Source organism: Geospiza fortis, unplaced genomic scaffold, assembly GCF_000277835.1.
Source record: "Geospiza fortis unplaced genomic scaffold, GeoFor_1.0 scaffold318, whole genome shotgun sequence".
Lineage (NCBI taxonomy): Eukaryota > Metazoa > Chordata > Aves > Passeriformes > Thraupidae > Geospiza > Geospiza fortis.
Genome location: NW_005054371.1, coordinates 904070 through 931740, shown reverse-complemented (window position 1 = coordinate 931740; position 27671 = coordinate 904070). Strand labels below are relative to the sequence as shown.

The following is a 27671-nucleotide window of genomic DNA, read 5'->3' as shown; positions in this document are numbered from 1 at the left end:
GCTCAGATGCAACAAGCTGAGCAGAATGGAATGAAAGGAGAAGTTATTCATGCTTTTGTGTACAAAAGCAAAAATGCCACAGATCTCAGTTCATGAAGGGGGAGGAAAGCAAATTGTGTGTAAAGAGATCACTTGATCTTTCTTTTTTTCCACAGCAGGAAAAACCCAAACTCTTGGAGCCTTTGGATTATGAAGCTGTTATCACAGAGATCGAAAAAAATATTGGGGACAGCCAGTTCAAGGATCTGATATTATTCCCTGATGATGACTTTTCAGTAAGTACAAGGCAAATATATGTTGTTCCTTTGCTTAGGTTTGTGCTGTTCATTGATTTAATCTCCACTGCTAGAGGGAGAGCCAGATAATTGTCCAAGGCCTCTCTAAAATTTTCTTAACTCATGCATAATGCCATACTTCCCTCCCACCAAATTCACTTGATTTTTGAAGTTTTTCTTCTCTGACATTTATATATGCGTGACTTTACTGCTCAGGATTAGATAAAGTTTGAAGCCCTGGTTGTTCCCAGATACAGATGTTCAGGAACCCACTAAACAGGTTATTCTATAATGTATACTTGTCTGTTTGCTCAGCACAGTATTAGTTTGGCCAGTCCTAGAATTTCTCCATACCATTATAGTCTAATTTAACCTGTAACTTCTGGTACTGTTCTGTCTGATGTATTTGACCACTAGATAGAGTCTCTGGTGCTGAGGAAACTCTCATGGTGGAACACTGAGGAGCAGTAGATCCCTGGCCCCACAGCCATGGAGCTGCCTGACCTCATCCTGGGTTCCCCATTGCTTGTCCTGGCAAACTGCAGACACTGGGAGCCTGGAGGGCCAGGGCAGCACTCCAGGGGCAGTGCTGGGTGCTCAGAAGGGTGCCTGGCGAGCTCAGAAGGGTGCCTGGCGAGCTCAGAAGGGTGCCTGGCGAGCTCAGAAGGGTGCCTGGGGAGCTGTGTTGCCAGGCAAGTGCATGGGCACATTGCCTGCATTGAACAGCAACTTCTGCAAAATCACCCCCTTTTTTTTTTATAACATTTAGGTTTTGATGAATAGGCATTCTCTAATGGAAAGACATTTCAATTTGTGACCAGTTGTAACTGCTCTGTGAGGGCCCTTCCCATCAGCTCATGGCACTGCTACTGTCCTAGGAGGGCAGCTTAATCTAATAGACTGCTTTGTTTTACTAAATGGCTCTATTTCCTTGGTGGCATTAACTGAGTTAATGTGCTCATGGGATTGAGAGAAGCTAAACAGAATAGATTTCCTCATTATTCTTAATTCCTTTATCCATTTTGCACATTTGTCAATTTATGAAATTGAAACTTAGCATTACAAAGCTGACTAGACATACTGTGTGCTATCTCAAGGCCCTTGAGCCCTTTGATTTAGAGTAACTGAGCTTAAGTCCATGGAGCAAATCTTCTCAATGAAGGAAGAATCTTGTCCTACTGCTGAAGACCTCTGTCTGTCAAGATTCTCATAGCCTTATTTTCATTTTATTTTGAGCAGTTGTTGCCTGGATTTTTAGAAATTAGTTCTATTTTGTTTCCTCTGTGTTATGCTTTGCAACTATTTGGCACAATCTATTTTAATTCAAGAAATAATAATAAAAAATATATTAAGGCAGACAAGAGAGGTAGTTGCATGGTAGAGGTGGTCTGTACTCACAGAACTGCAGACCATGGTAGGTAGGGTCCATATCCTTGCCATGAACCTCTCTCATGTTTGTTATCTCCTGTTGCAGTCAGTGTCAGTGGCAAGAGCTTATGTCACCAGACAGGACTGCAGGGCTTTTGTCCCAGGCAGGCTTTCCAGTTGCAAAGTATCTATTTCCAAAGTATCTATCTGCTGAAATATTACCTGAGCATAAAAGTCTGGGTCAGCCACTTGAGTAGAAAGAGATCCATGTCTGACTGAATTAGGAGGTGCCCAGGCTGGCTCTGAGTGGGATTTAATGTGATAATGCCCAAGGAAATGGTGGCCAGCTCTGTTTGACTCCTAATGGTTACACTTGCTGCAGACTTCATGTCTCATGTTGATACAGCCCAAATTTGGGCCTGTGGGTGAGCACATCCTGGGGGCAAAAGTCTCTTCAGAGTAAAACCCCTACCAAAAGAGTTGGCTGAAGTAGTGAACGTAGGAGAAAATTCTGCTTTTAATAATGATTTCCTATTTTTGGATCTGTCGTGTTCACCACGTGCATCAGTTATGGGTGAATTATTGTAGCTGTTGTTTCTTCTCAGATTTGTTTCTCTTTTTGACTTGCATTCAGAGAGAATGCTGTTATTCTCACATGACTTCTGTTGGTCATTTCCTGTTGGAATTTCAGGTTCAAAAATTTCCAACATCTTATGTGAAGTCTGTGGAACAGCAGAGAATTCTTTATATCAATCTGAGCCTGATAGACTGTATTCCTCCATTCCCTGCATCTCCACAGAAGGTGCAAGATGTATACATGACAGATGCCTTCTCTGGTTTTATTCCAGTTGGGGAAAAGATATTTCACTTCTTTTGTAACCGTGCTTAATAACCCCCTTAAAAAAATAAATATTTGATTCACATCACTTCCACTTCCTGTTCTCCTAGCAATTCCCTCCTTATAACTCATTTGCCTGCCTAAAGTCCATTTTTCATTTCAGAAAAAGCATGTCAGCTCAGCTTCATTTTTCACCTGTTCCTGGATCCCATGAACAAATTTCCCTCCAGTCGCTGTGCTGTGAAACAATGGCCAGTGGAAATGTCTGCAGCGGTACATCGGTGCAGAGCTTACACTGTACTTCTTGGTGGTAGTGGGAATGAGGTGATGGGCTTCCTGTTGTACCTGTGAAAAGCTTGGTGATGATCCTGGTAGTTTTGCATCCTCACCATTGGGTTGCTTTGCTTCCTTCACCTTCTGTTCCCTAAACCTGGCCACACTCTCCTTGACAACTGGAGCTGCTGCTGTCTGGGATTCCTATTTCTCACTTCTCCACAGGGTGTTTGCAGAAAGGAAGCCATGAAGGCAGTGTTACACCTTCCTTCATGTTGGTCTCACTCCCACCTTTAACTTTGACATCTTAGTGTTCCCTGGGTTTGTTGTCATACATTTGTACTTCTGCTCCTAAGCACTGTCATACATCCAAATGAAATACTTGCTGTACCCTTTCACAGGTATTTTTTTATCTTTTCTTCCATCCTTTGGAAATTTACCAAATGCCCAGCAGTCTCTTTTCAAATCTCCAGAATCTGAAGTCTTGCTTAAAATCACTGCTGCTCTTCCTTAGTGGCAAGGAGTGCTGGCAGGATCAGCACTCCTTTGCTAATAGCTTTTCTTGTGTGGAGGTTTACATATTTGTAGCTAAATATGTTAACTGTATGTTGGTAAATATAAGTTAATTGTATTAAAAAGGTAGATTAAGGTATTTAATAGTCACTTAAATTTGTATGTTAAATTCTCTGGGTCATGGAAATTTGTTCCTCCTTCTCACGTATGACTTTCCTAAATCTGTTTGAAAAGCAGAACACAGACTTTTTTTAAACTATTTATATAAATATGGCTGAATGCCTGGTTTTCAACCTGCAACAGAAACAATAATTCATTGCCTAAATTTAGGACAGGTGTAAGATGGCAAAACTTGCCTGCATAATGCAAAAGCTATTGAAGTTCAGTCTGATGTGCTCCTGACTCTTTGGGCTTCTGAAAGCCCACCTGGGAGCCCTGTTCCCTCCAAGCATCATGGAGGCCTTAGAAGAAGAGGGGCTGAGTTGTGAAATTGCTGTATTTGCCATCACTGCAGGCATGATTGTTTCCAGGCTTCTTTTTTTTAGCTCTGAACAAAAGCCAAAATCTCCCTGTTTTTCAGGTTGTGCAGCCTCTGCTTTCTAGATGCTGTGCAGGCACAAAAGTTGTTCATTTGGATACAGAAGTTCATAGCTGAACCAGATGCATCTGTAAGGGGAGGGAGCAAGACAAGGACCCTGTCTCTTAACATGAAATGTGCATGCCATAGGGGCAACTGGAATGCAGGCCTTGGAGACTCCTTGGAAAATCCCCTGGAAACCTGACTGTTACTTCTAAGATCAGAAGATTTACAGTGATGAAATCATGAGTTATTTCAGATAGCACATGACATAGCTCCCACTTTGCATGTGAGTATCTGCTCATTCCTAGAGGAGCCGAAGTGGAGTCCATTACTGTCACAATTAATGGGGTTATGGGCATCCTTGACATGCAAGTTTGCATGGGCTGGCAGAGCAGGACAGTGAGAGCCATCTGGACTCCTAGGGAGGCACTCCAGCTGTAAATAGAGAGAGCTAATACAGTCAGCAAGGCAAGCTGTGGGCAAAGCATAGCTGCTCACCCTGAATCCCTGAGTCAGGGAGTGATAGGGCAAAATCTGTCCTTTAAATGTGCTCTGTTCCTGCTTTCTTTGCCCCACACAGGTGATGAGGTCTGTGCTGAGGCTCCAGTCTCTCAGGGAGCTCTCGACCACAGCAGCCTCAGCACTGTGGTATTGGTACAGCATAGCTGCATCTCAGTCTTTGTTATTTTGATGGACTATGTCATTGCATTTTTGGTAATGTTTAGTAAATCTGTTTACTTGGATGAAAGTGGGGCTGAGCAGCTTTTCATTAGAGAGCCTGAACTTCAGCATTATCAGGGAGGAACATGTCAGCCAGTGTGTAGTTAGGTCTCTCTAAAGGGCAGCCTTTGCAGGAAGTAAATATCATTGTTGGTGCATCGCTCTAAAGATTTAACCACTGCTAATGTGCTCTCAGACTAAAAGCTGTTCAGAATAGATTGAGACTGAAAATGCTTGAAATGGCTAATGGAGTTTGAACTCCATTTTCAAATGTTAAATTCACCATGTCACTGGGAAGTAGTCACTGCCTGAAAACATTATTCCTGATCAGTGTTTGAGAAGGAGCACTATTAACTTCTGTGCTTCACTGTAGAAAGTGAATGTGGCAAGAGAAGGTGCTTAGTGAAGTTACACCTTATAGCTCATCCAACACCTGAGACCAGCAGCTTATGCAAATGAGACAGCCTGACAGTGCCAGAAATCATGGTTGGATATAGGATATTTATATAAAATAAATTAAAAATAATTCAGAAGAATTATAGACTTGAATGCTTTAGGCTGATACCTGCATTATTTGATTACCACAGTTTGCATGTGCAAATGAGAGGGTAATTGGTCTCTGGGTCGAACAAACAATTGCCATGATTGCCTAAACATTAGAAAATTAGGCTGAATTCACAGCATATTTATCAATACTGAATTCTCTAAATAAAATCTCTGATTTTTTGGATGACTGTTTCAGAAGGATATATTCTGTTGTTGGGATTTAGTTCTTTTCTGAATAAAGCAGTTTTGGTGAATAACGCCATGCCCGATCAGCCTTTAAGAGCATTTAACTTTGAAAGTAATCAACTATGAACAGGAAGAGCCTTTGTGGCCAAGCTTTTGCAGCTAAGTGGTTAAACATAACCAGTTCTCAGAAGGGAAGTTCTTTGTAGTTTTAACACGAGTTTAAATATAACAATATGCAACATTTTCCATGTCCCAATTCTTTGTAAATAAACCTGTGATATTCTTTGTCAAAGTCTACAAAGGCAACAAGCCCAGTGTTACCTGATTTCTTAGGTTTGTAGGGCTGTGGTTCTTTTCTTTCCTTCAAGTGCAGTTTTGTTGAGAAGGACAGTGGGGACCATACCATAGGCAGAACAGTGGGCTTGGGTTACCTGTCTTGTTCAGCTTACAGTATTTTTAACAGGCTGTGTAAGGACAGGGAGGCAAATGGCCCCACTAAGGCAAATAGTAGCTCTCTCAATCAGTGTGTTCATATCAGTTAACAAGAAGTGTTGTATTAGGTAAAAAAAACTGACTTGCTCTATGAGTTGCCTATAAAAAAAGATACTTGAAACTACTTTCTGTGCAATATGTGGAGCAGGACAGTTTTGCTGTGGGCAAGCAGAGCAGGTCTCTGAAGTTTATTCACCACCATGACAGGGTCAGAGTGAGGTACAGGGTGCATTACAAGCTCATATCAGGGGCCACAGGGGCACCCCAGGCTTTCCAGCCGTGCTCAGGGATTGTGTCTTGTCGTGACTGCTTAAAAAACTTCACTGCTTAAAATGTCACATGTGTGTGAAGAAAAAGGAATAAGGTGCCTTTCAGAGACTGAGAGTACTGCTGGGAAGTCCCTAAGCAACCAAGAATTCAGACATCTATTACTATGCATGGCCTGAAAAGTCATACTCCTCTATCTTTTGTCTCTTTTACTCATCGACTCAATGATTGTGTAAATCACTTCATGCAGGCATTGGTAACACAGATGGGTAGAGCCCAGGAACACACATTTTAGAAAACTCTGCTCTGTTTGTCAGAACAATGGGATTTTTTTCTCTTTCTGGTGTCTGTGAGGCCCCCATCATTTTTTGTAAGAGCTGTGGTTTAATCATATTGTGTCCTGAGCTCTCCAGATGAAGCAGAAGTTTGGGGAATCCCATGATGTTTCTGCCTGAGTGATATGTGCCTTTTTTTCATAACTACTCATGTGGAAAGTGATGGAGGGAAATCAGAGCAGTTCACATAAACTCTAAGGAAAAATGCAGTCAAAAATATGCAGGCACTTGTTATGTAGAGTTTGGGTGCTTCAGTTTATGGAGAGAAAACATCACCTTTTATTCTGAGGGTGAGGATATGGAGGAGAGCCTCCAGGGATGCAGGAGGTACTGCAAGCTGCTTCATGGAATTAGTAGGTGGTGATTCTTCATACTAAACCAGTTGTATGCCTCAGGCCTTCCTCTGGAAATTGTGGGTCTTTCTGTAATGGAAGAGAAAATGTGTTTGGGAAGTCAGATTTGTCTGGTTTCAGTCCTTTGCTATCCTGAATGACAGAGTTACTCCATTGAGAGAGTATAATCTGGGCTGCTGGGCATTGATTTTGGTTGTTTTCTCTTATGGCAGAGAAAATGAGTGGGACAGATCTGTAGGTTAATTGAAAACACCCCAAAGCTTCCTCCTGTGAGCTTTCTGCAAAGTGGCTGCCTTGGCCAACCCCAGGGTCACACAGGCACTGCTGGTGGCCCTGGCCTCTTGCTGGCCTGCTGGGAGCCAAGAGCAGCTTGGCTCCTTGTGGAGAACTTCAGGAGATCCACTTCTCTCTGTGGTTTCCTGCTCTGGGGCCTGACAAGACAGCTCAGCCAGCAGCTGCTTTCAGAAATAGGGCTTAATTTGTGGAGGCTGGAAGGGGCTGCAGGCAGTGCCAGTGTCCTGCTGCCTGTGCCCACAGGTGGCAATGTCCCTCTGAGAAGCTGCTGCCTGGTTCTCCTTGCTTTCCAGCCATGGAGCTGTCCTGTGGCACTCCTTTTCCAGCTTCCTGGGGCCACTCTGCTCTTCTTGCGTCAAAGCTTTTAGTTCTGTCTCCACATTCCTCCCCAAAAAGCATGAGGTGGAGAAGGGAAGTGGAGGAAGCAAGTATCACTGTTGGATTTGGCACGTATGTCTGGGAGAGGATGTAAGGAAAACTTGACTTTTTTTTATCAGAAACCTCAGAGGCTGAAGGAACTTTGCTTGGAACTGTTTTATTCCCAGAAATCTACTTGAACACTGTTCTTGCTCATAATTAATGCCTTAGCTGATAGTATTGAATGGTGTGTGTGGGCAGGAGCTGGGTTGCAGTTGTTGGTATGCATGTGTGTTGGCTGCACGACAAAGTGAAAAATGCAAGCCATGATAGCAAGGTTCTTAACCTCTTCCTGAGACACAACTGCTCTTCTGTTTGGCTTTGACTAAATTGCTTTTTTTTTTGTTTATTGTCAGATAGACACAATTTCACTGGAAATCAGGACACTGTATCCTTCTGTACCGGAAGATGCAGAACAAAAAGCAGAAAATTTATTTGTTAGAGAGGTGAGTATCTAATTTTAAATGCAACCAAGAGTTTGGGGGAGGTTTGCTATGTTTATAATTAACATCTTTTTTCTTTTAATACGCTTTAGGTGATTTGAATCGGGTTTCAATTTTGAAGGCCAGTAGGAGGGGGGAGGGTTAACAGCGTGCCTGCAGTTGCCCATTATGAGATGTTTGTATCCAGAAAAAATGCAAATGCGCTGAATTAGCCTGTCATTGTGCTGTTTTCCAGCTGCATTCCCTGTCACCACTAGTCCACTGTTATTGATGTTGGTATTTTTACATCACTGCTAATGATTGGTGATCTGCATGTGCTTTGCACTTTGAAAATATTGATGCCTTTCCAAAAATAGGTAGCCAATTGGCACTGGTTTAGACTCTTAGGTGTTATTACAAGGTATGTATCTCATTTGCAGGTGTACATATGAGGAGTAGGTGCACTGTGAAGGGTGTTTAGGGGTTTCTATTTATTGTCAGTATTTAGAGTCTGTTTGGCCTTATCATAACAGAAAGTTGAACAAGTTCTTCCTTGACAGTTAGAGGCCCACCAGGAGTGAAAAATTGCTCTAACTTTAAAAAACCCCTATGGTTGTGTTGTTTCCATACCTGATTTCAGATTGTAGGAGAAGATTTCTCATTCTGCTGCCTCAGGAATATTTCGTGTTGTCACTGGTTTTATCATTTTGAAGGACTTTAGAGGAGCTGGTTGCACTGTTCAAAGGAATTTACTTTAGATGAACCCCTGAACATTCCCATCTTTCATTATGGATGTGAAAAATAGCTCACCATTTGCATTTACAAAACAGGTTTATGAAACCAAATTTTTGGCCAGCTTTGAGAAGGAGTTAAATTCCAAGCACTTATGATTAGCCCATAACAAGATGGTTCTCAGCCTTTTTTTCACAGATTGGGATTTTTCACACCTTGCTCCTGGTCTGAAAAAGTATTTCATATGTGCTATAATTGCAAGGGGAAACTGTGGGGAAAAGTCAGTCACAGACAAGCACAGGGATTAGAAATCCTTAAGTCCAAAATTAGGCAGAAATGTAGCTGTTGAATTGTATGCAATGTGATGTTTTACAGGCTGGCCCTATTTCTTTTCAGCAGGTCTAAAAAGAGCAACAATAATTTACTGCCAGCTCAGATTGCCTGAACTTGGCCATTTTTGTTAATCTGGCAGCAGTGTTAAAAGATAACATAGCTTGTGGAGTTATCTGCCTTCCCAGAAGCCTCAGTGCCCTTTCAGCACTTTGGGGTCTGCTTTTTATTTTAAGGTTCCACAAGTTGCAAGGCCAGCACTGTGCTCATGGCTTTACAGAGAAAGTGGAGAGTCTAAAAATGGAACACGGTGCACAGTGCCTGGGAATCGCTACAGCCGAGTACGCCAAGGGGATGCTAATGGCAACCTGGTAAAACACATATTGAGTGTCTCTATTAGCTCTCTCTGCACTACCAGGGAGCCAAGGGGAGGGGGACAGGGGAGCAAAGCAGTGGAAAAAAGCAGTACTGCAGGACTAAGGCTGTGCATGGAAGAGTAGCAGGGTAGAGACCCTGTTTAAAGTAGTAATGCATATGTTCCAATTTGCCACAAAGCCAAAAACTATGCATGTGTATACACAATAAATTAAACTCGATGAAGAGGATGGTTTCCAGTCCAAAATTAGGCAAAACTGAGCACAGGGTTCTGTGAAGGTCTGTGATGGTTGTCCCCTGCAGCAGTTGCTGGGATGTTACTGCCCTAGCTGCAGCCTGTTGTGTTCATGGCAGGTGTTCAGCACTTTGGGATAGTTGTATAGGAGTGGAGTTGGTGGCCTTCATCTCTGTCTTGGAACTGTGGAAAAGCCAACTCTTCACTCACTGAAGGAGTCTTTCTTCAACAATAGCACAGTATGAGCAGTGAAGGTGTCCACCTTGTGCGCACTTGACTGACTGTTGGTCACCTGGACTTGTGGCAGCCCCGGATCAGATGCCTAATTCCTGATGAGACTCTGGGGAATGTCCAGCTCCACATGCTGAAGCCATTTTGGTATCAGCTGTCTCTGACTGCTCACTATCGCAGTACTTCAGCAAGTTGAGACAAAGACATGGAGCAAGTTGGTGAGCTCTAAAAGAGGGATCAGCTCTTGGAGGAGAAACTAATTTCCTCCATATGGTGCAGTGTGAGGTACTGAAACTTTTTAAGACCTTAGGTCCACAATCTCTTCTCTCCTACTTCTGGGTGCTTGGTGGTGTTCAGATGGTCTTGTCTACAAGACAAGGTCATTTGTAAAGGGTTGTCAGAAGTCTGTGATAATGCCTTAACACCCTGGCTGTCTCTTCCTGGCTGTGTGTTTCCCACTAGGGGCAGTAGGAAAGCTTTTCCTCCGCCTCTAGCCCTTTCATTGCTATAGCCCTTCAAGGATGAGGGGCTTTTTCCCCCAGCCCTTACCAAAATCCATACAAAGCTTGGGGATTTGATCAGATTTCCCTTCCTCAAGCAACCATAAACATTACTTAGAGGCACACCAGGAGGACTCAATTGCCTGGGCAATATCAGTTTGTGGATCCAAAAGAGCTGACAAGACAGATGGACACAGATGAGGCTGATGTTGCTGAGGAGAGCTTTCAGTATCAAAGGCATTTGATGCTGTCCACCTGTAGTGGGGGGTTTCTGCCTCTGGTTCTCTATTGAGTTCTTTTAACACTGCTTTTGCATTCCTCAGGAACTCAAAACATTCCCTGTTTGTGATATTGAAATGTTATTGCAATGGGTGAGGCAGAATAATTGACTTTAAATAAGATGTCTGACCACCTGTGTTTTGCTGAAACTGCAGAATGAAAATCTAAAACAAAATAAAACCAAGGCAAATAAATAATCCCTTAATAAGTATTTTATGCCTGCAAAGAGAATAAATATTTTGCATTCTACGATTGATTAATATCTGAGTCCCTTTATTAATTTATACCTCCTAAGTATTAGCTTTATTTTAAAGTTAATACTTTGTGAATTGATTATTCCTATGCCTGTAGTTGTATTGGAATATTTTCCTTCTGGATTTTTTCCACCTTAACTTTTCTTAGGCAGGAGCAGCCTGAGGAACTAAATCAGGTTCCAAGAAAGGATAAGTTTCCAGAAACTTTTAAAGCCAGAATAAAATTGTCTTCACTGGTTTGTTGTTTTAAGTATTCCTGACTTCCTTTATCATGCTGCTTCCTTCCAAATTCTGAATCTTCTCATTCCTCACAGAGTTTGCTGCACGTCTGCTGCATTAATGCCAGTCAGCACTGTCCTCATGGTCCATAATTTTGGCAAAAAGAAACATTCACTTCACTGGAAACAAAATTTAATTCTTCCTTATAGATAATTAAAACATTCCTAATATTACCTTTCCTAAGGCTGTATCCTGAATATGTAGATCCAATGGGAATTCTTGGGATTTTCCCACATTTCATTTGGAAATATAAGGAGATACTGCGCTTTGCTATTCAAAGTTACATTTAGTTTGAGGAACTTAAACTACCTAATTGTAATGTATTTAATCCCTTATTGGTTTGCATCAAGCCAGTATTTTCAGGAAGAATGCAGGCGTGGGCACACAAATACATGCTGTTTGTGTGTGTGTATCTATAGGAATAAAATTCTAGGTATATATAAAAATAAAATGCAGAAAGTAAATAAATATTAGTTGTCAACTCTCCTTTAAGAAATTAGTTTAAGTCAGGTTATCCTTCCAAAAAAAAAAGGTGGATGACTTTTTTGGGAGACATGTTTGCAGAGAAGGGCTGTCCCCATGAATGACGAGAAGGTGGGAGCCGTACAGAGGCAGAAGGAGGGATCTTCCTGTATGTGAAAAACAAATCAAAATGAAATAACAATGTAGGAAAATTGCAATTTCATTCAGTGAAGGATATAGTTATTTTTGTCTGTGATAATACAGTGTTCATGTGGGTGTCTCTGAACTTTCCTGTTGAGGTTTTCTAGATTCACAAGAGGGGGTTGTCACTTGTAGTAAGCTTACAAAACCCTTGCTACTCATCTGAGGGAGTTTTTATTTGAGGTATTGCAGGTTGGGTTTACAGGATCTGTAAGTAATTACAAAACATGGGTTTTATTAATCACAATGTAAAAAAGCCACAGCCTCCTGTATAACTCCTGAAAATGGTGGTGTGCCCATAGTGTTGATTTCAGAGGCTTTTTGATTTCCAGGCCAATCTGCATTGTTCTTACCTCTTTCCAAGAATAAAATGGGCACTTCTGTTGACAGTGACACCCAGAAAGTTTTGTTGTCATTAATCACAGTGTAATTTTCCCAGTCTTCAAAATCTAAGTTTTTCAGTGCACGAAAGAACTGTAGTGTCAAGGCTAGACATAGATTATTAAAGGATAGTGAGTCTTTTGATAGCACAGAGGATAAATACTTGTTAAAACGTTTGATACTTTAAAGCAGTAGTGCGTTTCAATGTTTTGGCTTGTTAGTTGCTTGTGTCACTGGACTTTATGTGTGAGCTGTTATTTTGGGAACACTTTTGAGAGCCCCAGAATGAAGGTCCAGGTTGCAGCAGCTGCTGGTGATGCTGCCATGCTCACTGGGCTGGATTTCCACCCCGGGTGATCTCAGCTCCTTCCACCTCCCAAATCCCCACACATTTCCTTCCTTTGGTGTTGCTGCTGAGGTCAGAGGAGGGAGGGGAGGCTCTGTGAGCAGGGTTGTGCACGTCATGGCAGAGCACAGAGCCACCTCTGCAGCTTCCTCTGCAGCACCATGGCCACAGCCAGCTCTGAACGTCCTGGCTTTCTGTTCCAGGCTTCTGCATGGGCTTGCCCTGCCCTGTTCCACCTCAGACACAGCCACTCTGCCCGGCTGGGGGACAGAGTTTCTCTGTGCATGCAGCTCCTCTGCAAGGAGCCCTCTTGTTCCACTAATGACTTCTGTTGTATGTGCATCTCTATTTCTGAAGGCCACATACTAGTTCTGTCTCAGAGAGGATATAAGCAGGGAAGTTGTTTCCTTTTTGTTTCCCTCACTTCTCCCTTTTTTTATTTTTTCTTTTTGTTTATTTGGGGTTTTTTGTGAATTGGCTGGTTGGGGGTTTTTTTCCCTTCCAAAAGGTTCCTTTCCATTGCTGGGTAAATCTTAAATGTCCTTTTCACAGTGGTAGCCATCATGCTGTCATCACCAGAACCAGAGATAAGAAGTTACACGTGGAAAAAGTCTGCAGGATTGTCTGTCTCTGCAAGGAAAAACTAGGCCATCTGGACAAGAAGAAAAAAAAAAAAAAGAAAAATTTAAAAAAAAAAAAAGAAAAGACCTTAGTTTGATAGGGCCCCTGGGAATGGGCTGTGCTGCCTGCCTGGTTAGCAGAGCAGCAGAAAGTTCATGCAAACGTGTGCCAAGCCTCCCACATCCCAAAACTTCCATTTCTCCGTCTATATTTTTCCTCCCCCACAGTTCACTTGAGCTCAACAGCCCCTGCATTGGTGCCTCTGTTCTTTGCCAGGAAGTATCCAGCTCCAGCCTCTTCTTGAAATCTATGCCTCTATAAAGGTTTTACTTGCTCCTCAAATCAGGTTTGCAGGTATTGTTCCTCATTGCTAAAACTTAATTTCCAGTAATAATTTCCAATTTAAAAAATCATTCTAAGTCAGTATGGTTAGCAGAAGAATTTAGTTTTCAGTTGGGATATTCTGAAGAGAAAATCTTTTTTTTGGAGTTACTATTTGAGTTAGCTCTAGTTTCCTCACAGAAGCTAGTTCAGAACAGTGGTAGCTGTTGCACTGGGTTGGCCTGCCTTTTGTGAATTTATTGAGTGATACTTGAATGTGCTGCTTTGTCCCCTTTGATTTTTATTTTGATTAGCTTTTTCTTGGAGGAGCACAATAAACCTTTATAGTTACCAGCTAAAATACTGTGGCCTGCTTTATATGTTATTCACCACTGCTTTTTTGAACACACCAGCCTATAATGTTTGCAATAAAAGCTGACATTGAGAGCTCTCTGTGGGCTTTAAATGCATCTGTTAAATAAAATACTTAGTAATGAAAGTACCACAGGGGAAAAGTGATCCTTTCTGTAGAAGGTTCTCTTGGTTTACATTTGCCAAGGAGAAGAGGAGTGATGTGTGAATTGGAGGTTCTGGACTCACCCTCACAATGCTCTGTGAGCTTCTCCTTGGCTTATGTAGAATAGAGAATATTTTTCTCTTGTAAGAGTATTCTTATAGCCTAGCTGACTGTCACACACACTTAACACAAATACAAGAGTGACCAAGTTGTTTTAGGAAGAATCATAAAACAGAAAGTTGGGTGTGAAGTGTTTTGTTTTTTGGGGTTTGTTTTAATTATCTCTACATTCAGAGGCCAAGTGCAATCGGTGCTGGAGTGGTTTGCAGGGGTAGCTTTGAACCTGACCCTGGCAAGTGCAGAGAGAGTTAGTTGTAATGCTGGAATATTATCTTCATTCTTGGAGAATATGGCATTGTATTGTCTAATGGTCACACTTTTTTCTGCATCCTGTAAAATGATGAGGTCTTGTGTCAGATGAGAAGGTAGATACTGGATCCAATGGAATGTGTTTACTGCCTTTGGTTGTGCTGAACTTCCAGGGACAGAAGTCCTATAAATGTGCACCCACTTCCTGGCCACCTTTTCCACACTCTAAACCAAATAGAGCTGTCACAGAAGACTCTGAATACAAAAAAGATTACTTCCTAAAATAATTTATGGCTACATACTCTGCCTGTTTTGCACAAGATTTAGAAAAAGAGATCTGTTAAGCCAGTGCTGAGTAATCTAGACAGCCCATCTCAGGTTTGCTCCAGCAGCCTGATAACCCCCTCTCTGTCCCTCTGAGGCAGAGAGCCCTGTGCAAGCAGTGACCCCCATGGGCACTTCAGAAGGAGCTGGGAATGAAGAGAGGGAATACTCCCAGCTGAGGCAACCTTTTTATACTAATTTATAATTGTCCTTTTATTCTTTTTCCTTCTACTTTCCCTGCACAGCTCTTGGTATTTAGACAGCTTTGATTGATCCATTATTCCATTCTGTTTGACTCCTGGAGTCTCGTACCTTTCTGTGAGATTGTCTTTACTGTTCCCACCTCAGATTCCTTTCAGTCCTGCTGCTTCTTCCTCTACTGTAGATCCCAACCCTTTTCCTTCCTGATATGCCTCCTTTTCCCTGTGGTCTTGGGCAGCAACTTCTACTGTTGGGTTCTAGGCTTGATCCCTCTCTTTCTTCCTTTCCATCTCAGGTGGGCTGGTGCAAATCTTCAGATAGATTGTGGAGAGAAAATAATACAATACTGTGGTGAAATCTTCAGCATACTGTACAAATATCAGTTTGCAATTTACACTCTGTGTGAAGAATCACTGGAAATTCTGACATAGTGTCATTTTTCTTGTAGATGTGCCCCTTAGCAATAACTGTACATATTTCATGCATCTTGTTGCCTTTCAAAATGTCATGTTGTGTTTAACTGTATTGATAAAAGTTCTGCATCAAATAAATTGCACAGATATTCTGGTCTATTTGACAGCACAGCCAAGCCTTTCTGTATAGTTCAGGTTTGGCTTCCTTATTTTAGTGAGATTGATATACAAGGAACAATTTTCAAAGGTGAATGCGAAGCCTGCAAGAAAATTTTTAGGCAGTGAAAACTGCATGATGGCATGACTGAGCAAATTCAGTGTAGAAGGGAAAATGAGACTGGTGAAAAATTATAATCCTATTAATATATTCCTGAATGTTATTAAGAGGTTCAAGATCAGTCCTGAAGGGCAGAGTAAGTAGAGCACTTGTACTGCAACAAGGGAGAATAAAAAAGTAAGGCAAATGTATTTACAGTGGATTACAAATGTATTTACCTATGGCTTAGGTAATCAAACAGGATGCAAATAGAAAATGTGTAATCAATGTCCATGGAGGAAGTCAGGCCTAAACTAGATCATGTCTTTTGAGGCAGTAACTATAATTTAATGATGCTTCATAGAAAGCAAATGAGAATCAGTAAAGCATGTTAAATTGCTATCAGCTCCCTACTCCATCTTGTGTGATTCAGTGCATTTGATTTTAAAGGGAAATTGTGCTTCAAAATATGGAAACATATGACTCTGGCTTTCCTTTAAGAACTGAGCACCCAGTTCTAAAAGAGAAGACTATGTTCTCTAGCATGTGGGCTGCCCAGAACTTTATCAGTTCTCTAGCCTTCTTGAGTCTAAACCCTTGTAGTAATTCTATTGTATTGTTCGTGTTTCTTCTTTTTAGGCTTGTAAATACTACAGTTCCCACTGGCATGTTGTGAACTACAAATATGAATCCTATTCAGAAGATTTTCGACACTTACCGCAGTAAGAACTCACATAAGTTCCCTTTTTTTATTTTTTTCCCCATTAAGCTTGTGTTATTTGCTAAGCTTTGTCCATATTTGCACGTTCCTTTGTCTTTTAAGCTGTGCTTGTTTTACCGTATTTTCAGTGCCTTGCATTTTTAAAAAGGGGAAGCAAAGGTCCTTCAGAAAAGTTCAAGACTCTGCAGAATTCACTGGTATCAACAAACTCCATTAGTGCTGATTCAAATCCTTACAAGTGTATTTGCGTTTTCAGAGCACAGTTGATACAGGAGAGGTGGCTTTTCCTTAATAATGCATAAATGTCACTCACCTTTCACTGGGATTCATTCTCCTTTTAGTTTCCCTGTGGAACAGAGAGTAGGATTTCAGTGCTTTATGGCTGCATTGTACAGGAGAGCTGGGTGCACTGATGGTACAAGGCAGTGGAGGTGTGCCAGTGTCAGGGCAAGGGGCATTTCTCCTGTGCTTGGAGGCACACAAACATTGAAATCACTGGAAAAGTGCTGGGACGAGCAAGAACAAGTTTCTTGACTTGAGTGGAAAGAAACAAAGAATCTGGTGCTTATTGCTACATGCATGAGTTTCTACCCATACTCTTGTTTCTGGTAGTTTGTGTCCTGCCCCTGAGGAGGGTTTTAGAGAGTAGTTACCAGAATCACCAAGTGCCAAATGAGCTGTTTTACTGCCTCCTTTCATGGAGTTTATGTCATTAAAATTGACTGGATGAAAAAGGTTTTTACCTGCACATAAGACAGGAATGCATGAGTGCTCCAAGCTTGGGTTGGATGGAACCTAGTACTAACTTCATTGCTGCAAGAATTGAAAAAACTCATAAAATTGAGTCTTATGGCCCAGTTAGGTGCTGTGTTCAGAGGGTTTTGCACTGTAAACCTTCCTTTAGACCTGCATTTGCTCTTGTAGGTTGGCATTTTTATGAACAGTGTACATGGTAGTACAAAAAGCCATTAACAGCAGTTTTGCTAATCAGAGATTATAAAAACCTCCTTTCTTAAATACCCAGCCTGCTGATTGGTTTAGAAAATTAATGCATTTAGTGCTCAAGAAAAATGGTTGTAGCACAGCAGTTTTCCATTTAACCTTAAATGTCTTCACTCCTATGAAATATGCATGGGGCAGATGTGGGTGCATTACTATGCACAAAAGTACATTTTAGCTGATTACATACATCCCCTTCTGAAAAGGATATTTTAGTGTGGTGCTTAATGGGATTTGCTTTCATGGGTTCATGCTCCAGGGGTACCAGGGTGTCTTACACCTTACTCCTTCCCCCATCCTGGCACATACATTGTACTGAGGATTGTACTGACACGAGATCTTTTGTCTTGTGTATCTTAGGGAAGGTTTGGATGCCACACTTGTTGATATTTTAGACACAAAGTTATAGCAGGGCTTGTCTGCATTTTGTTTGCTGGAAACCTCCATGGCTTTTGAGCTTAATATACCTCTAACAGATCTGATTTGAGATCCACCTCATTTCATGTTGTCTCCAGCCTTTTCTACCTGGATTTGCACGTGCACCTTACAAAGTTTGGTGTTTTAGACTAAACCTTTTCAAGAAAAGTAAAGAGACTTGATATGTCCTGATCATTGTACTGTATCTCACTGTTGATAGTTCTGGATCTTTTTACCACTTTTTATTGGTTTTTGTTTGATTTGAAGAAACCTGCTGTCATACTTTCAGAAATCTGAACATATTCTTGTATCAATCCGTTTATAGGAAGTCATTGTATTGGCGAGCACTGGATGAGTGTTAAGTGTTTAGCTTTACATTGTGGGAAAGGAATATCATTTACAGTACCAGTTATAACTGTGGCTGAAGTAGTTCCCTTCACTGAGGGTGTGCTTTTATTTCCCTGTGGGATTTTCCATGCATAAACAAGCATATTGGGACTCAGCAGTGCTGAAGGACTTTGTGTGCTTGAGGCTGTGCTGGGTCACACACTCGTGCAACACCTCGAGTAATGGCTGCATGGTGTAGCAGATTTTTGTCAGAGTTGTTTTTTCTGAATGTTGACCCTTTCTGATTGGAAGCAGCTGCTGTGTGCTGCTGAGGGCAGGCAGTGAGTGCTCAGCATGTCCACTGCAGCCCTGCTGTGGCACCAGGACAGAGCTCAGCGCCGTGTGCATGACAGGATCAAAATATTTAGCAATTGCTTTGGTTTTTCTCTGTGTGTGTTCCTCCTTGGAGGTTTTTCTCAGCTCTTTCTAACCCCTTAAATTCCTCTCTGTGAGCTCTCACTACCTCTTTTACACCATGTTTTATGCTTTGTGCCGGTGTTCTTGCTTTTTGAGCAAGTGGACGGGTGGGAAAAGATATGGGGTTGCTTAGTGTGTGCTGTGCTGACTGCCTGGGAACAGAAAGAGTCATTAGCAAAATTTTTGCTGCTGTTTAGCAGGAAACCTGGAACACTTGGTAGATATTTCAGGTCTGGTACCTCTTTTATTGTAAAAGAAATTTTAACAGCTGCCCTTGGTTGCATTGGAAAACCTGCAATGGTTTTCCATCACAAATATCCTGACTATTAAAGCTTTACAGATTTCAAAAATGCCAGTAGATTGTAACTGTGGTTTTTATTCAAAACATTGATCAGTTTTTTTGCAGTAAATAAACTGCAAAACTGGAACAAACCAAAGAGGGAATGAAACACTCATGTTCTCTGTGCCCTTGTGATGGTATGGGCACTTCATGGGAACACTGGTTTTGATATGGGGAAAATGAAAGGAGATAGGTATTGCTCATTACTCTGATTTTCATTATGTGTAATTTATGTATGAATGAATAAAAATGAAAAAGGTCAAAGTTATCTTTTTTTTATTATTTTATTCTGGAAAAGTCAGTCTTCCTAATAAATAATAGATTTTAGCGTGAAAACTTTTTAGTTTTCATATCACAACTGCAGGTTTTCAGGATGAGGTTTGTAAGATTCAGGAATTTGAAAACAGTACTGGAATTTTTCAGGGCACTGAAAAATCTATTTTTTTCCATTTAAAAATACACTTGAATTTTTATTGCGTGTATTTGGCTGTTACTGTTTAATTCTGCAGTATGAGAAGTACTCAGGGCCTAAGTACAGTTATTTATGTGCTTAAAATTAAGCAAATGCTTAAGTGCTTTGCTTTTTCATATTCAGTTGTGGGTTTGAGTATACAGTATAAAGACCTTAAATGGCATCACATCAAGAAGACATCTGTGTATTGTGAAAAATTGCTTGAAGGTTGTGCTCATCATATTGAATAGAAAAAAAATCTTAAAATCATAAAGTGATATAGAAGCTTTAAGGTGAAAGTTCTAATGGTCTTGGTTAAGAATTCTGTTGAAGAGCTCAGTCTCCTTCCTTTGCCAGCCTTGAATGGGATCTCTCTTTGGAAATTTACTTGGGTTTGTTGCCTGTTCTGGTCGAAGACGTGCAAAGAGACCAAGAATTGGTGTTTTATCATTTGTGTAGAAGTGTTACAGCTTCAGAGTCTTGGGGGAAAAAAGATACATGTGGCTTAGAAAAAAGGTATTTTAAAAATGTTATGGTTTTAAAGGAGACAATAGGATCACAGCAAAAGGTGTACTGACATTGCCATGGGGGCTCAAAATGGTTACCTCCCTGAAAATAGGAGGTACATGATTTGTTATTATTAATTTAATAAATAAATACCTTTTCCCCCTGCCAGAAGTGAATGTAGACCAGAGAAACTGCCATCACATTCCTTTGAAATCGATCATGAAGATCTGGACAAGGATGAAGTATGTATTCTGGTTTTGGCATGTGTTGTTTTTTTCTACTGGAGAAGTTATTTATTACTTTAATTTCAAATAAAGAATGATAATGGAGGGTCATTATCTCCTATAAAATATTTCATACTTTAAATAGCTCTGAAATTAGTGGAACAGCTTTGTCTCATATCATCCCATGTAGGGGAGGGCTATTAACAATGTCTTATTTTAAAGGAGTGAAAGAGTGATTAGTTGTTATCAAGCAGATGTTCACACATTAGTTTTTTGTCTTGGAATTCAGAAAACAAGACTGTGCAATTTTAACCTTGTCTTCCCTATAGGACACAACATCCCACTCATCTTCTAAAGGTGGTGGTGGTGGAGGAGGAGGAGGATTAGCAGCAGGAGTTTACAAGTCTGGATGGCTTTATAAAGGGAATTTCAACAGCACTGTCAACAATAGCATTACTGTTCGGGTAAGGAAAGAACATTCTTCTTTCTTTATTCCATTTGCATTTTTTTTCCCCATGGAGGCACACTTTTTTGCCATTGTCACTTAGCTGTTTATATCTCAGGTTTATATCTCAGGGTTGATTACATTGTTTATATATCAGGTTTCATTACATTGCTTTAAATGATAATAAAGTAATAATTCATTTGTCTGCAGAATAGTTATTGAAATGCAGTGAGGAGTTACCTGTTATTTAAACCCTGTGAATAAAGTATCAATGAAAATAATTTGCAGTACAACAATTTTCATGCTTTTTCTTTCCCATCCCTGCAGTCATTCAAAAAGCGCTACTTCCAGCTGACCCAGTTGTCGGATAACTCTTATATTATGAATTTTTATAAAGATGAAAAAATATCAAAGGAGCCAAAGGGATGTATTTTTTTGGATTCTTGCACGGGAGTTGTACAGGTAAGTTCCAGTTTGTTTCATTGTAGTGTTTTAGGTGTAGGATGCATTTAAAAAGGCAAGTGGAAGAACATGTTCATTAGCAGAATAATGGTTTCATTGGCAGTTTCAGGAAATGAAAGCACCAATGGTTTTGCTCTTTAATTTGGTGCGGATGCTCAGACTGACAAGTTACAAAAAAGCACAGCTGAATTTCGGTAGCAGACCATGCACACACTCTTTGTCCATGGTAAACATGAGGAAAAAATACTGTGAAATTTTTGGGAGGGGTTTCTCTGAAATTATTTTCTGAGATGTCAGATTTTACCTCATGCTTACTAAGAGCATGCTTGGTTATTGTGGGATAAAGAGATTCAGGTTACAAAGCATTGCCTGTTGGGCAAGTGTGAAATTAGTCTTGTATCCTGAGCCTCCTTGAAGGTCATCGCGTTGGGAGGTGGTAGAGTCTTAATGGCATCAGGTAGGACAGAACCTTATTGTTTGTTATGTAGAAATGTCCAAATCAATCTTTTTTTTTCCTATTGTTACCCTTAGACTGTGTTCTTAGCTTTTTTTTCTCCCATCTTGTTCTTCCCTTCCTCTCATTCTAATAATATATTTCTCTTTTTTTCTTTTGTTTCATTCTAAACCAAGATGTTACCTTGAATGGTATGTGACTATTGACTGCTCTAGCCCAATGCGTCAGTGAATAAGGAGAAATACCTTTTATTTAATCCATACTTTACAACTTAAACCGGTAAAGATTGGTAACAGTGCTGGGCAGGCTGATTTGAGGATTGCTTTGAAAGAAACCTTTCAGGTGACACAAGGGAAGGCCCCTGATAAACAAGAAGTTTTTTTGGTTGTGATGTCCCTCCTTTACCTCTAAAACCCATTGGAGCAAGAAAAGTGATCATTTCCCAGTGATTCACCTGGGAACAAGTATTTGCAGTCCCCAGCTCTGTGGGCAGTGGCCATTGTCCCAGTGCTGTTCAGAAGGGTGTTTGTTTTTCCAAACAGGGGTGGGAGAGGCTGGAGATAAGCATGTAGGACAATGATGTTTGCCAGTGTCAGTCCATTGGCTTGAGAGACCCTCACAGGCAGCCTGGAAGTGTAGCAGAAGCCATGGAGGAGATTCTTAGAGAGAAATCCTGGTGAGAAATTGCTGCTTGCTCCTGCCTGCAGCAGGGGCTTTCTGTAAGCTGGGTCTCGGCCAGAGTCCAGCCCTGTAGGGTCTTAAATGTGTTATGCACATATTTAATGCTACCCCAGAGGGTGCCCTTTCTGCTGTGCTGTTTCTCATGATGCTCCAGGAAAATGTCTCGGTTGCAAGATTTCTGCCCTTTTCGACTAACTTCTGACAAAAAAAAACCTCAAGAAACCTTTGAAATCCTCCTCCCCCTAAACCTTTCACAGCTGCTTTCTAAACCTACAGTGCTCCTCCAGATTGTCCCACACTGGTTGAACATGGGTTCTCCTCTTGCCTGCCCCCAAATACAAGTTTCTGTGATAGGTTTGGATTGACATTTAGTATAGGACTCACAAATTTGAGCTAGCTTCACTAGCAAGAAGTTAGAATCTTAGCCAAGGGTGTACTAGGGTGAATACCATCAGCTGGCCAATTCTGTGATGGACTTGGAATCATAGGGCAGAAAAGCAAAACCTGGCTTAGAGTTGCCATAAACAGGGAGACCAGAGAATGTGGAGAAAGAGTTGAGTAAAACTGAATTTTTAGTGAAAAAATGGGATATCTACATTGTGATTTAATGAGTTTTAATACTACTATAAATTGTTTTAAGTCTCTATGAATGACTTTGAGCTCCTGTTTGATTGAGATAGAATATCAAAATTGTAGTAAATATCCCAGAGAAATCATCTCCAGATAAAATATGAAATGCTTCCAAAACAATCCGTTAGTTTGGAAGAATGACCCTCCAGGCATTAGACTTAGCCTGATGTTTCATTTATAGCTCATTCATAGTCTCTTTTTTGAATCTTCTATTACTTCTTTCTGGAAGAAATTTTTTGAACTTGAAATTAATTGTTGAAGATTAGAAGTTAAGGTCCATATGCCATATGGAAGGAGTTTTATAGAGGAGCAAACTGAGAAATGGTACATTGTTGTTTTTGGGTTGTTTTTTTTTTCCTTTTAACTGATCAGGAAGGTAAAATAGTTGACCTTAGATTTGAAACAAAAACTTTGCTGTAGATCTCATCTGCTTGCCAGAAGTCTGAAGTGCAGATGGAAAAGTGGATATTGAAGTTTTCCTGCCCTGCCTGATGTTTTTAAGGTTCAGCATGCAAAATATATTGCTGTACTAGATAATGTCTGATAGTCTTTCAGTACCTGATTTAAAGATCTTGGCCATGTCATAAAGGGAAAGATATAAAATATGAAATAAACCCATTAATTTTAAATGCTTTTGTCTTATCTCAAGTAAAATTGAAACAGAGTATTCTTTATAGATTGTGCATAAACTGGTGTACATAGTTTACTTTACAAGTAATCTGGCTTTAAAAGTTTTAAATGTCCATTACCTAAGATTCTTGGCATAGTTTTGTTTAACTTCTAGCTCTTGGTGAAGCCCTTCTATGATTTATGTATATGTTATTATTTTATATGTATGTAACAGGTTTTAGTGAAGTTTTACTCCTTGTTTTACATTAACTTGAATGTATGGTTGGAGGAGAGGAGTAATTTCAGGATCAGGATAAATACTGAACACCCAAGAACCAATTGCTACAAAACCCAAGCTTGTTCTTACTCTGCACTTGATGAATTGAAATTTATAACCCTGAAAGAATATTCACCTCTACAAAGTACTTGAGAGGAAAATGATTTCCTATCAAGAGAATTTCCAGTAGCAGAACTGAAAAATTGCACACGTGCACTCATATGCACACAGACTATCCCAAGTCAGTTTGAAAAGCCAAGATTTGTCTGACTCCACTGACCCAAGTAGCTCCAGAAGAAGTAGTTCAGTCTTAAGTGATTCCTGATCTGGGTCATGACATGCAAAGTAAGAACTGGGGCAAGTGATTAGCAACAGATTGGGTAGGAATCTTCTAAATCATCTCTGCTGCTGGAAAAAAATATTCATGGAACTTGCTTCTCAGTGTCCTGGGTTCTCATCCTCCTCTGCTAATCAGTATCAGATTTTGCCTGTGTTCCTCTTAAATAAAAGTATCATTATCATCTCAGCATCTGGCTTAGAAACCTCTTAATAACTTGTTCATATAGAATCATGCAGAAAAATACTTCCAGTATGGAGAACTACAGGAGACCCCTGTGATGTTATTTGAGACTGTTAAGGAAGAAAAAATGGAGTGAAATGACCAGTTATGGGGTGGATGATTTTTTTTTTTCAGTTGTCAGCATCACTCCGAGGTTAAATCTGTCAACAAAATGATGGCAGTCTTCTGGAATATTGAAATCACAATGGTGGCACTGATGTCCATCATCAGTCAGCTTTAAAAGTTCAGTGTAACAATAGAGGATGGAATGCATTACTGTTCTCTCAGATATAAGCAAGGAGGAGAGAAAAGTGATGCAACTGCTTCCTTAGGACTAAGAGATATGTGCCTCACTAATTGGCTAAATTTGAGAAATTAAGCACATTATGTTAGATCCCATCACTTTATTTGATTTTATTGAGCTGTTTCAGTAGCTAAGTACCTGTAAATTCTTATGACAGAAATTGATAGACTTATCATCTCCTGCAGGTAAAATCTGGTGACAAAGAACAGCTCTCAGGACTCAGTCTATTCCCATATACTGGGCATTTGTTCTTATTTTGTGCTTGAAAACGATAGCATTGCAAAGACTGATCAGCATTATGCCTCACCTTTACCTTTTGTGAAAAATTGTTGAAATCCCCTAAGTTGTTTTTAAAATCTGTCTAAGAAAAAAATAGCTGTGGGAAGTACCCGTTGTAACAGTTACTGTGCAGGAATTTGTCCTGTTGCAATCTTCTGGAAAGTCCTATTCCCACTCTCCCCCAAATATTTATATGACTTAGCAATACTTTGATTTATCTTTTTGGGTGTCTGATGGGCTGGTCAAGTGTAAGAACTTTTTTTTTAGAGCTGTTCTCTCCAGACCACTCCAACTCATGTAGCGGTGCTGCATTTTGTGACCAGAGGTTTTTTATTGTTCCACATGGGAGTTATTCCCTTCTGAACTATTGTCCATCTTCGATTTCTGTGGGTAAATATAGGACATACGTCTGGCCAGAGAAGCTCTTAAATGCACAAATGGACAGAAATTTGTGTTAGTATCACACTATTTGAATTTTCTTTAAAGCCACCGAAGTTTGCTTAAATGTGATTTTTAAGGAGTGGCCATATACAAGTGCATAAGATGGATGCCTTTTTCAGTACTTTTTTGTATTAGTCCTAGTGTTTATTTTTATTTTCCTTTTGTTCCAACAGAATAACAGGCTTAGGAAACATGCCTTTGAGCTGAAAATGAATGACCTCACATACTTTGTGCTGGCAGCTGAAAATGAGCAGGATATGGATGACTGGATTTTTACTCTCAACAAAATCCTGCAAATAAATCCAGAGGGAACCATTCAGGAGAGGAAGAGTGCAGATCTCACTGATCTGAAACTTGGTAAGAGTGAAAAATCTCTTGTATTGCCGGGGGTTTTTTAAACAAGTGAAAAAAGTGGAACCTTCATATGAGTATTTAATCATTTTAACTGCCTGAGTCTGTAATGGATTCTGTACCTATTGATTCCTGACGAGGCAGCACCAGTCTTGGCAATCCCTGAACAATTTCAGCTAACTCCCCTCAGATCATTTTCAAATGGCTGGAGGGGAGGTAAAGCTGTTCCCACAAAGTCAGCAGGAGCAACGTGGCTCCACTTTGCATATGCAGCTCTTTTTTAAATTTAGTCCTCTCTGTCAGTGATCTTGCTGGTACTTTGTGTTTTACTGTCCTGGAACTCGGAAGGTTTAAAAAGGTTTTGTGCTGGAGAGTGGTTTGATCAGTTCTTTTTCCAACATTATGCTTTCTTTAAAAATCTGGAGCTAATAATTTAAAAGAAAAAAAAACAGCTGTGGTATATGGCTCTTTCTCTGAAAGCTTATTGACTTTTGCTTCTTGCTTTTTTGAGCTTGCATATTATGCTCTCACTGTGGAAGAAAGAATTGGATGCTCTGTTGTACTGCAGTCTTCATGTGGCAGTAACTCATTCCTCCACATAATAAATCCACATACAGTTTGGATGCACTCCAGCTGAAATTCTAAGGCTGAAAACACTTGAAACCTTAATACAGATGTAAAATGCATGTGCTCTGGGCCGAGTCAAAGCTTTGCATCTACATGCATCTGAATCTTAGGGATGTTCAGAGCTAATTGAACTCTTTATCCTGATGGTTATAGTAAGTTCTAATTTTGGAAGGACAGGATACTCATATAGACAAAGATGTTTTTAGAACTTGGAGGCACAAGAGACTTGCACTTCAGAATCAGAGGAGTACTTTTGAAAATGTGACCCATAAAGAATATTAATAAAACAGGAAGAAATATGTGCATAAGAGGTCAAAAACACAGGCTAATAGAAAACAGAAGTCTCTACTGATAAAAAAGCTGATAACAAGCAACAGGAATGTGCTATAGAGTTAATTTGTCAAAAGCCATGAGGTCTTCTTGGCAAGAAGAGCCCTAAGTGACTGTAGTGACTTTTTTCACATGGGGTTGAATTACCACGTGAGAACAGAGCCCTCCCTGGTGAGCTGGTAAAGCCCAGGGCTTGTGTTCAGTGCTGTTCTCTGCACCCACAGGTTTGCAGCTCATGGAGTGCAGACTGCATCCCTCCCTTTCCCAGAGAGAGGAGAAGGTCCTGTCTGCCTCACTGAGTGCTCCCTTTATGGGAATCCCAAATCTTTTGGTTGATGTAAACCCTTGGTGCTGCATCAGAAGGGACTGAGAGGAAAAGGTGTCTTTGTCATGGATGTGAATATTTGTCATGGGTGAATGTGTGGGATGGTTCACTGAGTAGTCAGGCCTGTTGTTTGGAAGCTTAAATATAGACTAAGATAGAGTGAGCAGCAGTGAGAGAGGAGGTTGAGGAGGACAGAGGTTTAGAGAGCATCGCTTCCATTTGGAGAGATGATGGATCTGAAAGGAGTAAAAAGAAAATGACATGGAAATATGGGGTTTTATCTTTTAAACCCTATTGTAATAGCAAGAATAATAAAACCATTTTGTGTTTATTTTTTCTTCTCTTCAAGACCCTGCAGAAGTTCCAGTGAATTATGATTGCTCTCAAGAAGAGGCAGATTCTTCAGAGAACACCTTGCACCCAGACTTCGCAAAAGTAATGGATGTTACACTTTTCTTTACAAGTCTAGTGGAAAGAACTTCCTAGGTGAAAAATGCCTGCCAATACCTGATCATTAATATTCTGAAAGGTTGAAAAATATAGTACAGTCTATTACAATTGTTAGAGACACACAAGTGACAGGAATAATCCTTTCTGAGCACCTCATCCTTTTGTTTAAGTGAGAAAATCTCCACCAGATACAAAGAGGAGGTGCTCCACAGTGTGTTTTGATTTAGATCTGTGAAATCAGTAAGGGTCCAGTCTCTTCAGTTATGTGTGAAATATTTGCTCATCTGAACTGCATTTCAGTAGATTCTGGCCCTTGGAGAGCCAAGATTTCCTGTGTGACTGGCAGGGAAGTGAGCTCTGAGCTGCTCATTGCCTTCTGTAACTTCATTGAAAGATGCATGTGCTACCAGGGGAGGCATTTTGTCCTCTAGAGCTCATAAACTGCTTCATGTGGATGAGATAATTCTGTATGGTGCTA

The 27671-nt window shown here is 40.4% G+C and overlaps 1 protein-coding gene across 2 annotated transcripts in view; it reads left to right on the top strand.

Annotated features, from left to right (window-relative positions):
• The window catches only part of DOCK10 (dedicator of cytokinesis 10), a 117389-nt gene that overhangs the window by 30353 nt on the left and 59365 nt on the right, over positions 1 to 27671 (top strand). For both annotated transcript variants that reach the window (XM_031060039.1, XM_031060038.1), the window contains exons 2-9: positions 156 to 275; positions 7814 to 7903; positions 16146 to 16228; positions 19915 to 19987; positions 20299 to 20433; positions 20742 to 20876; positions 25284 to 25467; positions 27093 to 27178. In XM_031060039.1, coding sequence (XP_030915899.1) covers positions 156 to 275; positions 7814 to 7903; positions 16146 to 16228; positions 19915 to 19987; positions 20299 to 20433; positions 20742 to 20876; positions 25284 to 25467; positions 27093 to 27178 — 906 coding nt within the window. The remainder of the gene's footprint in view (positions 1 to 155; positions 276 to 7813; positions 7904 to 16145; positions 16229 to 19914; positions 19988 to 20298; positions 20434 to 20741; positions 20877 to 25283; positions 25468 to 27092; positions 27179 to 27671) is intronic.